The sequence below is a fragment of the Echinops telfairi genome, unplaced genomic scaffold, assembly GCF_000313985.2.
Source record: "Echinops telfairi isolate 266 unplaced genomic scaffold, ASM31398v2 ScPeMD7_7468;HRSCAF=8506_2, whole genome shotgun sequence".
NCBI lineage: Eukaryota > Metazoa > Chordata > Mammalia > Afrosoricida > Tenrecidae > Echinops > Echinops telfairi.
The window spans coordinates 478,540-490,110 of record NW_022111371.1 but is presented as its reverse complement, the minus strand read 5'-3'; the positions used below and the strand labels follow the sequence as shown (position 1 = coordinate 490,110).

General features: G+C 47.3%; 1 protein-coding gene across 4 annotated transcripts in view; it reads right to left on the bottom strand.

Moving 5' to 3' along the window:
* Positions 1-11,560, bottom strand: part of BOD1L1 (biorientation of chromosomes in cell division 1 like 1) — a 64,682-nt gene extending 53,122 nt beyond the window's left edge. For 2 of the 4 annotated variants that reach the window (XM_045284410.1, XM_045284412.1), the window contains exon 1: positions 11,456-11,560. In XM_045284410.1, the coding sequence (XP_045140345.1) occupies positions 11,456-11,533 (78 nt within the window). In that variant the 5' untranslated portion in view covers positions 11,534-11,560. The remainder of the gene's footprint in view (positions 1-11,455) is intronic. The other 2 variants (XM_045284409.1, XM_045284411.1) reach the window with 1 other exon arrangement.
* Between the last annotated feature and the right edge of the window lie 11 nt (positions 11,561-11,571).

The window sequence follows — 11,571 nt, the reverse complement described above, 5'->3', positions numbered from 1 at the left end:
TTTACACAATTGATGTGTGTATGGATTGGGATAACAGTTGTATGAGCCCCTAATAAAATGTTTAAATAAATAAATAAATAAATAAATAAAAAGACCAAAGGAAGATCAAAAAAAAAAAAAGAGTTAGTCTTGGAAACTCAAAGAGGGAAATTCTACTCTGCCTGTACAGTCGCTAAGAGTCAGAACGGACTTGATGGCAATGAGTTTAAGGGGCAGACAGTCTCATCCTCTGATGAATGGCTGATGAGTTTGAACTACTGACCTTCAGTTAGTAGTCCAATGCCTAAGCCACAGGGACCAATGAAAGCAGAGAACATGTGGATGAGAAAACAGGGAGGTGGGAGCCTTTGAGTTGTTAGGTGCCGTGGAGTCTGTTACGATCCACAGTGATCCTGTGTACGACAGAAGGAAACACTGCGCGGTCTAGACCATCCTCACAACTGAGCCCATTGACGCAGTCACTGTATCAATGCATCTCATTGAGGCCCTTCCTCTTTCACTGCCCCTCCACTTTATCAACCATGATGTCCTTCTCCAGGGACTGGTCTCTCCCAACAATATGTCCAAAGTATATAAGACCAACTCTTGCCATCCTTATCTCTAAGGAGCACCCCCCACCATTGGGCACCCTTTAATTTGTTACTTCAATTTGGTTGAAGAAGGGAATATTAAAAAGTAGAAAAATGAAGGTGAAGTACTTTAGGTATCTGTGGAAGCCCGGAGTTACTGTGGGGACAAGGGGAACCACTGAGTGTAAGAGCAGAGTAAGATGATGAGTCATCTCCCAGTGTTCAGAGAGTAGATATAAAACACGTGTACTTAACAGACCACCAGGTCCTGTCAAGTCAATTCCCACTCCCACCGGCCCATGTGTGTCACACTAAACCTGTACTTCCCAGGGATGCAGATCAGATCACTGGACCTTTCGTCTCTGGGTGAATGTGAACCCTTACCTTTACCCTTTCAGTTAGCAGTGCTAAACCCTTGCACCACTCAAGGCTTCCAAAGCACATTAGTAAAGCATGTAACAGCTAATGTGACGAAGTTCTGCTCTGGCTGGCAGGAAAGGGCTGGGGCACGGATCCAGGTGAAACCTGAGGGGACGACAGTGCAAATGAAGTGTGGCCTTTGATGCTAGGTGGTGGTGCTCAAGCAGGACCAATCTTCCTCCTCCCCAAGGAAGAGAACGACAGCAGTTTTGGTTATCACAGAGGAGGGGGTGGGACTGGCATCTGGCAGGGAGAAGCCAGGGATGCTGCTCCATATCCTAGAGAGCACAGGGCAGCACCCCACTATCAAGGGGCAGCACACTGGTCCTAATTGGAAACAGCACCGAGGCTGTAGAAGCCTGACATAAGGGGAGCTGCCAGAGGGGACACACAGCTATCTTCCCTTAAAAGGTCAGTGCCTGGAGAGGTAGGAGGGTAGCTGGACCATTCACTCAGGAACATACATTCCTTCCCACTGTTAGCACCAAAGATTTAAAGCATAACTGTACATCTTCCATCATTTTCCCCTCTGCCCTTCAAAGCTTGTATTCTGACAATACGTCCTCAAGCCTCTACAGGTATTTGCACCCTCTCCCAGGAGCCCTGGGGGGTACAGTGGATTGATTACATGTTACATTGCTAACTGAAAGGTCATCAGTTCAAAACCACCCACTGCTCCTTGGGAGAAAGATGAGGTTTTCTACTCCCTTACAAATGCAGAGGGGTTGTCCTCTGTCCTATAGGATCACCCCGAGTCAGAGTTGACTGGATGGCAATGAGGTTGCTTCTTTTTGTTGCTGTTGTTGCGTCCCTCTACCAGTCTATCTGGCCGCTTCTGATTGTCAGAGCTCACTCTATTCTGTGAGTCATCCCTGCATGTAAGGTAGGCGTAGAATGGTCATTCTCCCTCATGCCTGTGGTCTTCAATTACTGTGAGCGCCACTGAGTCCGCTCCAACTGATGGTGACCTCATGTGTAACAGAATGAGCGGCTGCCCTGCCCTGCCTGTGTCATGATCACTGAGTCCATGGCTGCGTAGTGCCTTCACAAGAGGCTCAGCTTCGAGAACCACATGAGCAACATTCTGTCATGAGCCAGAGGCTTCCATTGGCTGAGTTTTAGCAGTGGTTTGTCAAAACCTGTCCACCATGGGTGACCTTACTGGTATGTGAAATACCAGTGGCATAGCTTCCAGTATCACAGCAACATGCAAGCCACCACAGGACGATAAACTCGTATGCAGGTGCTGTATTGTTCTTATACTTACTACCATGGGGGACATTCTTATACTGGATTGTATCTGGGGAGGGGAACCTATTTATCTACAACTGAAGTGTAAGGTGGCCACCCCCCTCATTTCATCTTGCTTCCACCCTGCTTGGCAGACAACAATCATAACAGAGGTGTCAGATGACGAGGTAACTATCTGAACCACATGTTTCAGGTTAAAGGAAGTCTAACATCCGGCAGATAGGCAGATGACACAGCTCGCTTGCTGAAAGTGAGGACTTGAAGCACTTGCTGATGAAATTCAGACTGCAGTCTCCAGTATGGATTACAACTGAATGTAAATTAAGCAAACTACCTTCCCCCACAACCAAACCAGTAGACAACATCATGATAAATGGAGAAAAAAACTGAAGCTGTCAAGATTTCGTTTTACTTTGATCTACCACCAATGCTCATGGAAGCAGAGGCAAGAAATCAAATGATACATTGTATTGAACAAATCTCCTGCAAAAGACCTCTTTAAAGTGTTGAAGAACAAGGATGTCACTTTGAGGACCCAGGCTTGCCTGACGCCATTTTATTTTCAATCACTTCATATGCATGTGAAAGTTGGACAATAAAAAAGGCCCCCCAAAAAAGCATTGTGTATTTGAATTATGGTGCTGGAGAAGACTACTGAAAGTACCCTGGACTGTCTGAAGCACAAGCAAATCTGTCTTAGAAGACGTACAGCCAAAATGCTCCTTAGAAGCCAGAATAGTGAGCCTTTGTCTCAGAAACTTGGGACAAGTTATCAGGAGAGACCAGCCCTGGAGAAGGACATCATGCTTGGTAATGTGAAGGGGCAGAGAAAAGGAAGATGGCCTTGGACAAGATGAACTGACACCGTGTCTCCAGTGATGGGCTCAAACTTAAGAACAACTGTGAGGACGGCACAGGACCGGGTGGTGGTTCGTTCTGTTGTACACAAGAGGCTATTATATGACATCTAACAACAACAACAGCAACAGCAACAACACAGTGCACTTAGGACTCTAGGCCCCCTTTAACAAGTTCAACTGTGAACTGCTCTACAAACAGCTTTCCTTGTTTCCAGGCCGGTCAGTAGAAAGCCCAGTGACAAGAAGAATATGGACTCCATTCTTCCTCAGGGACTACGTGTGTGTGTACAGTGAAGTGGGAGAGAGCTGGAACTTGATGGGACAACCCTATTTCCCCCAGTCTCCAGTTCCCCACCATTGACAGGGGTGCACCGTTACCACCTTCCGGTGGCTGTTCCAAACCAAGCCCAGCTCAGCTCAGTGTCAGAGCCCATTCCTCTCACAGCAGTCTTCTACTGGGTTTCTGAAGGAGTCCTGGTGGTGCAGAGGTTTATGTATTGGGCTGCTAACTACAAGCTCAGCAGTTCAAGACCACCAGCCACTCTTGGGAGAAAGATGAGGCAATTTACAGTCTCAGAACCCACAGGGGCAATTCTACTCTGTCCTATAGCGTCTTGATGTGTTCGAATTGACTCTATAGCAGGGAGTTTTCTTGGAGAGGGTTTCTGAAGCTGTAATCTTTGTTTTCCTTCTCTGACAGGTTTGGTCCTCATACAGGTTCTGGCTTTCACAGGTTTTACCAAACCGTCTTCTATTTCTGGTGCTCTGGCCCAAAATGTGGGTGTCATCCTTGACTCTTCTTCTCTCCCTCCCCACTTCAAAACCTTAAGCAAGTTGTCAGTACTAGACTCAAAATGTTCGACCATTTTATCTCCCCTTACTGCGCCCACTCTGGCCCACGGCTCCAGATTACAGGCACTGGTCTGCCTGGCCCCACCTTTGCCTATAGAGCAGCCAGAGTGGGACCTCTAGGCTTAGGGCCACCAACGAACTTGTCTAAATGATCTGTCTAAATCAGATCGTGACCATGCATGGAGCATGCCATTTGTTCAGATGGCCAAAAGCTCACTGCCATCATGGCCAGCCCATCTGGAACGGAAACCAGACCCACTCATTCTCCCTCCTTCCTCCTCACTCTTTGTCACACCTGCCCCAAACCTGCCAACGGCTTCCCTGCCCAGAGTGAAATCTAAGGGCTTCGCTGGTCTGCTTTGGGAAGGGAGGGCAGGGACATCCACCTCCCCTCCCCACAATCTCCCCCAGTGGGTGCTGCTTGCCATGGCCTCTGTTGGGAATGCTCAGGGACCAGAGAGCTACATAAATAAAGGAATTTGGCAACGCTTCCTGCTCCTTGTCCTGATTTATCTTTTCATAGAAACCATCACTACCTGACATACTTTACATTCACTGTCCTCCGGGGAGTTCGGACTCACAGGAGCCCTGCAGGACAGAGAAGGAATCTTTGTGGAAGAGCAGCTGGTGCATCAGAACCATTGACCTGGTTTCTTGAGCAGTCAGGCACTGTAACCATTGTGCCACCAGGGCTCCTCTCCCTGGTGGACATTCATTGAGTGTCTCTCCCTGCTGGGATATGAGCACCTTAACTGCGGTGTATCCCTGACACTTACCGCAGTGCCTGGCACTTAGAGGGGCTCAATAAACTGAGGAAGTGTGGAAACAGTAGCTTTATTCCCCAGGAGAGAAGTGCCACATTTACTTGGTTAGTGGGCTCCCTGCCTCAAGGAGAGCGGGGTGGGTGGGGGACAGTGATCCAGGCTGACCTCCGCCACCCGGATGCTGACCACTGCAATGGGGACAGGCAGATTCTGTAGCCAGTTTTTTTGCTCCAGCTCTGGGAGCCCAAAGGGGGAACAACAACCTCAGCCAGCTGTGGGGCTATCCAAGGTGCCAATTCATTGGGTGGAAAGGGCTGAATTGGTTGACCATCCTCTGATCTCTATTGGTTAGTTAACCAAAAAACTAAGCTCACTGCCAAGAGAGTAGATTCCGATTCATAGTAACCCAACAGGGCAGAGTAGAACTACCCAGGTGGGTTTCCTAGACTGTAACTCTTTATAGGAGGAGTAGAAGGCCGCCCCCTTCTCTACAACAGTGGCTAGTGGTTTTGAGTTGCTGACTTTCCAGTTAGCAGCAAATTTATAAGCCAGCCTGCCACTAGGGTTCCTTTCAAGGACCAGTGAAGAACCTAAAGCTGTTTGGGGATTCTGTGGACTTCTACCACCACTTGCCTGTTAGTGTGTGGTACTGCGGTGGCTTTTGTGTTGCTGCCATGCTGGAAGCAATTTCACTGGTATTTCAAATACCAGCAGGGTCAGCCAAAGTGAACCGGTTTCAGCAGAGTTCCCAGACTTAAGAGCAGAAAGATTAGGCTGTCCACTTCGGAAGAATTAGCCACTGAAGACCCCAGGAATAGAAGAACACTGTCGGACATAGAGTCAGAAAACAAGCAAACCAAACTCACTGCCAAGTTAATTCTGACTCATAGTGACCCTATAGGATAGGGCAGAATTGCCCTGGTGGGTTTCCAAGACTAACGGTTTATAGGAGTAAAAAGCCTCATCTTTTCCCTCCAAGCTGGCTGGTGGTTTTGAACTACTGATCTTGTGGTTAGCAGTCCAACACTTAACTACGCCACCAGGGCTCCTTCCTCAGGTTGACAGGTACTCAAAATATGTCTGAAGAAAAGCTACCTTCTCAAAGTAGAGCCGACCACAGTGACATGAATGAAGTAAAGCCTCTGGGAGGAAATCCTTCAAGACCTTCAATTGCTGATTGGGCATGACTCAAAATGAGTAGAAACAGCTGCAAACATCAGTTAATAATTGGAACTTGGAAAGTATGATGTATGAATCTAGGACAACTGAAAGTTGTCAAAAATTAAACAGATGCATACAGATATTCTAGGTGTTAGCTGAAATGGACTAGCATTGACCATTTTGTATCAGAAAACCAGATGGTTTACGAGGCCGGGAATGACACAATCAAGAGGAAAGGTAAGGCGTTCATCGTCAAAAAGGACATTTCAAGATTTATTTTGAAGTTCAATAACTATATATTGATATGTAGAACCAGAAAACTAGTGATGCAGAAATTGAAGAATTCTATCAACATCTTCAGTCTGGAATGGGTCAAACATGTGATCAAGGTGTAATGATAGTTATAGGCAAGCAGAATGCAAAAGTTGGAAACAAACAGGAAGGTAGCTGGAAAATACAGTCTTGGTAATAGAAATGATGTGCTAGTGATCGCATGATAGACTTCTTCATCACAAAACCCCTTCTCCCCAACAACACAAATGGCGACTATACACATGGACTTTTCTTGATGGAAAACAAAGAAATCGAAATGACAACAGCAGTGGGAAAAGATAATGGAGAAGCTCAATATTAGCAGCTAAAACCAGGCCAGGGACTGACTATGAAACACCATCAATTGCTCATATGTAAATTCTGGTTGAAGTTGAAAAAAAATTAAAAGAAGCCCATAAAAACCAAAATACAACCTTGAATTTTGAGAACAACACAAGAACAGATTTGACTTATTAAACATTAATGACAGAAGATTTGATGTGGCGTGGGTGGACATCAAGCCGACCATCCATGAAGAAAGCAAAAGGTCACTAACCAGACAAGAAAGAACGAAAAGATCAGAGTGGATGGCAGAAGAGACGGAAACTTTTTCCTGATTGTAGACGAGCTAAGGCAAATGGAAGAAAAGTCAAAGAGGTGAACAGAAAATTTCAAAGGGCAGCTCAAGAAGACAGAGTAAAATGCTACAATGAAATATGCAAAGACCTAGAGTTAGAAAACAAAAAAGGAAGTACACGCTCAGCATGCCTTAAACTCAAGGAAAAAAAATGAAGCCTTGAATTGCAAGATTGAAAGATTCTATGGGCAAAACACTGAATGATGCAGGAAGGATCCAAAGAAGATGGCAAGAATATAGAGTAACTACCAAAAGTAACTAGTCAACATTCTACTATTTCAGGAAGTAGCAAATGATCAAGAACCAATGGTGCTGAAGAAAGAAGTCCAAGCAGCACTGAAAGCATTAGCCAAAACAGCCCAGGAATTGATGGACTACCAACTGAAACGTTTCAACAGGCTGATGAAACCCTGAAAACACTCACACTGGTTTATCCCAAGGAATTGATGTGAAAGGGATTTATATTTGTATCCATTCCAAAGAAAGTTGACCCAGCAGAATGCATAACTTATAGAACAATATCATTGATATGACATACAAGTAAAATTTGGCTGAGGATCATCCAACAGTGGCTGCATCAATACATTGACAAGAGCTGCCAGAGATTCAGAAGAAATGGAACAAGGGATAGCATTGCTAATGTCAGATGGATCTTGGCTGAAAGCAGAGAATACCAGAAAGAAGTTTACTTGTGTTTCATTGACTATGCAAAGGCATTTGACATGTGGATCATAACAAACTGTGCACAGCCTTGAGAAGAAGGGAAAGCCCAGAAAGTACATTGTGCTCACGCGGGACCTGTCCATGAATCAAGAGGCAGTTGTGTGAACAGAATAAAGGACTACTGCACGGTTTAAGCTCTGGAAAGGTGTGCATCAGGGTTGGATCCTTTCACTATACTTATTCAATCTGTATGCCGAGCATGATAAATGGAGAAAAGATTGAAGCTGTGAAGACTTCATTTTACTGGGATCTACAATCAATGCTAATGGAAGCAGCTGTCAAGGAATCAAATGATACATTGCGTTGAGCAAATCTGCTGCACAAGACCTTTTTAAAGTGTTGAAAAACAAGGATTTTACTTTAAGGACCCAGGTTTGTCTGACCCGTCACGCCATTTTATTTTCCATCACTTCATATGCATGTGAAAGTTGGACACTAAATAAGGTCGACAGAAGAAGAATTACTACATTTGAATTACAGTGCTGGTGAAGAATATTTTACATACCTTGGACTGCTAGAAGAACAAACAAATCTGTCTTGGGAGAAGTACAGTCAGAATGCTCCTTAGAAGTCAGGATGGTGAGACTTTGTCTCATGAACTTTAAACAAGTTATAAGGAGAAAGTAGTCCTTGGAGAAAGACATTATGCTTGGTAAAAGTGGAGAGGCAACAACTGTACAAATGTGCTTGATACACTTGATGTATGAATTGTTATAAGAGCTGGAAGAGCCCCCAAGAAAATGATTTATTTATAATAAAAATTTCATTAAAAAAGATATTAAAAAAACAAAACAAAACAAAAAAAGTGGAGAGGCAAGATGAATGGATACAGTGGCTAAAACAATGTGCTCAAACAGCTGTGAGGACGGTGCAGGACTGGGAGGTGTTTCACTCTGCTGTACATAGGGTCGCTATGAGATGGAACCAACTGGACAGCAACTAACAACAGCAGCATGGACTTCTAATGGTGGCACAGTGGTTAAAGCACTCAGCTGCAAAATGAATCACCAGACCCATCAGGAACTCTCTAGAACAGAGCTGACGACTGTACTCCAATGAACATTTACGGCCTTGGAAACGTTATTGGGTAGTCCTACCCTGCACTATCGAGTTGCTGAGATGATTTGTCAGCAGTGGGTATGGACTTGGAGAAGGAGACTCAGCTGCAAATACAAAGGTTGGCAACCTAGCCAGAAGCTTCATGGGAAAACGACCTAGAGACCTGCTGCTGGAAGGATTACAGCTAAGAAAACTCTACGGAGCAGCTGCATTCTGTCACTTGGAGTCACTGGGAGTTGGAATTGACTCTATGAAAAACATGAACTTCCAGAGTGACAACACTGGTCTACTCTGCCTCAAACACGCTGGCCTGGCTAATGGTTTTGCTCTTGGAGGGCACCTGACAGGTATTGAGTGCCTTGATTCTTAAATATGCATGCAGTTGACACAGTTCAGTTACCAATGTATGTTACACTATGTATTAGAAATCAGACTGTGATAGAAAGCAGGTTGGTCCTTCAAAACAAAACCCACTGCCATGAAGTTCATTCTAACTCATAAAAACAAAACAAAACAAAAAAAAACCCCAAAATAAATTCACTATCATCAAGTCCATTCTAACTCATAAAAACAAAACAGAAAACTAAACTCACCACCATTGAGTCAATACCAACTCACAGTGACTCTATAGCACAGGGTAGGGGATCCGAGACCATATCTCTTTACAGGAGTAGAAAGCTCTGTCTTTTCCCCAGAGAAATCCTAGATATGGTTTCCACGCCTGTGAATCTTTATGGGAGCAGTCTCCTCTCTCTCCTGCAGAGGACTGGTGGGTTCCAACCACTGATGGTGCAATAAGCAGTCCAATACTTAGATGAGCACCACCAGGGCTCTTCCCTCCCTGCCATGGAGTCAACTCTAATTGACAGGGGCTCTACACAACATGCTAGGACTGTCCCTGTTGTGGCTAGCAGCCCAACTTGTAACCCATTATGCCACCACAGCTCCTTAGAGGCTCAGGAATTAAAAGCACCATCAGACGCAGTCTCAGCTTAAGGACGGTTTGTTCTTCACATTTGAGACTCAAGGATCCCATGACAGGGACAAAGAGATTTCCACGCTGGCCCACAGTCACCACATAGGGGTCAACATTAAGGTCACATGAAAGAAAATTCTGGTTTTAGTCTTCTTTTAAGACTCTCAAAGGGGACTGCTTTTGAGAGATAAAAAGAGCATTTCAAGCGTAGATTATATATATATATATAAATATATATATATATATAAATAAAATTTTTTCTTGGGAAAAGGCCCAAGCTCTCCTTAGATTGTCACGACAACTGCGATCATTTTCTGCCCCCCTAGAAAGGCTAAGATCCGCTTCCAGAGGTCTGGTGGGGCATTTCAGACATCCTCACTGAGGGGCAGCGGAGGAGGGGAAGGGCCTCAGGGAGATGGACTGACACAGTGCTGCAACAATGGGCTCAAGCATAGGATGGCGCAGGATTGGGCAGTGTTTTGTTCTGTTGTGCACAGGGTCACTATGGGTCCGATTGACTTGATGGCACTGTACCACCACCACCACCACACTGAGGCTAAGGATGATGGGAAAACTGAGTTTTAGGTACTGCACTTCCTGAATCCGTGTATTTGAAATGTCAGTTTGCACACAAAGTCAACACAGAGACCTGTGGGATTCTGAGGACCAGTGTGTGAACTCCACCTGCAGGATATAAAGAATCAGCTTCACCTGGGCCCAAGTCTAATCTTAATCCAGTAAAACAAGAAGCGGGCACTGGCTTTATTACCAACAAGGTGGCTGTACCGAGGCACTATAAACAACTCCAAGTCAATGAGACACCCCCAGTGCCACAAAACCCCCACTGCCCTGGAAGGGCACATTCTCCCTCGGGCCAACAAAGCAGGCTTTGAGAGAATGGTACCAGGGTCAATAAAGCAGGCCCAGTGGCCCAGGCCTAAAAGAACCCCCGTCCTTTCTAAGGGAGGGTTTCCCAGAGTAGACAGCAGAGCAGGGTACCATCCTCTCAAAGCCTGACTGATGCACACAGCAAGTAGCTATCCGCGGCTGCTACCAAGGCCGTTTCGCAGGGAAGCCAGTTCTCCCAAGCAAGCATCAACATCTGCTGAGCAAGAACCCCGATCAGGTGCACCCCAACACATCTCCGCCCAGGCCCCTCGTGCTTTCTGCTTCCAGCTCTCCAGCCTCTCCGTGTCCCCTGCGGGCTCCTTCCTGGTGTCCTCTGCACGGCCCAGCCCATACCCTGCTGTCTGGTAGCATGTCCCTTCCGCTCAGCGCTGACTCTCCGCGCAGGTCTCCCCCCCTCCTCCAGCATCACGTACCGAGCCCACTCTGCGACTCTCCACGTGTCACCGCCCCCCTCTCGGTTCTCCCGCCATGCCCCTGCCCACCCTTTCGCGACTGCAGGGGAGTGGCTGCCCTCAGCCCCCTGCACCGGACAGTCACGAGCGGAGACGGAACCGTTTCCCCAGCCCAGCTCCCGCCAGGCCCGGACCCTGACCACTGCCCGCCGGCCAGCGGCGTCCACCACGGTCACCGAACGATTCCTGCGGAGGACAAAGGCGAGCCTTCACCCCGGGAACCAGGGGACCTTCGGGAGAGCGGGGGCAAGTGGCCGGAGCACAGAGGAAAGCGGGGCGCACGGTCGCCGGGGCTGAGGCGCCCCATCCGCGGCTGCAGCCCGTTCTCCTCCCCGGCGACAAGCCGGGTTCGGCAGGTCCCGGGGACTCCAGAGACGAGGGTGGTCTCCTCTCGCCCGGGGAGAGGGGAATGAATGGGCGCCGTGGACCCGAGGCGCCCCGGGGACGGGGCTGCAGAGGGCAGGCGGAGAGAAGGCGTCCCGGCGCGGTCCCGGCCCGCGCGCCCCGCACCTTGGTGTCCACGTCGGCGAGGCAGTCCCGGCGGAACTGGTCGAAGAGGCCCTGGCTCTTGAGGTGGTTCACGATCATGGCCACGAGCTGCGGGTCCCCGGCGCCGGCCCCCGTGC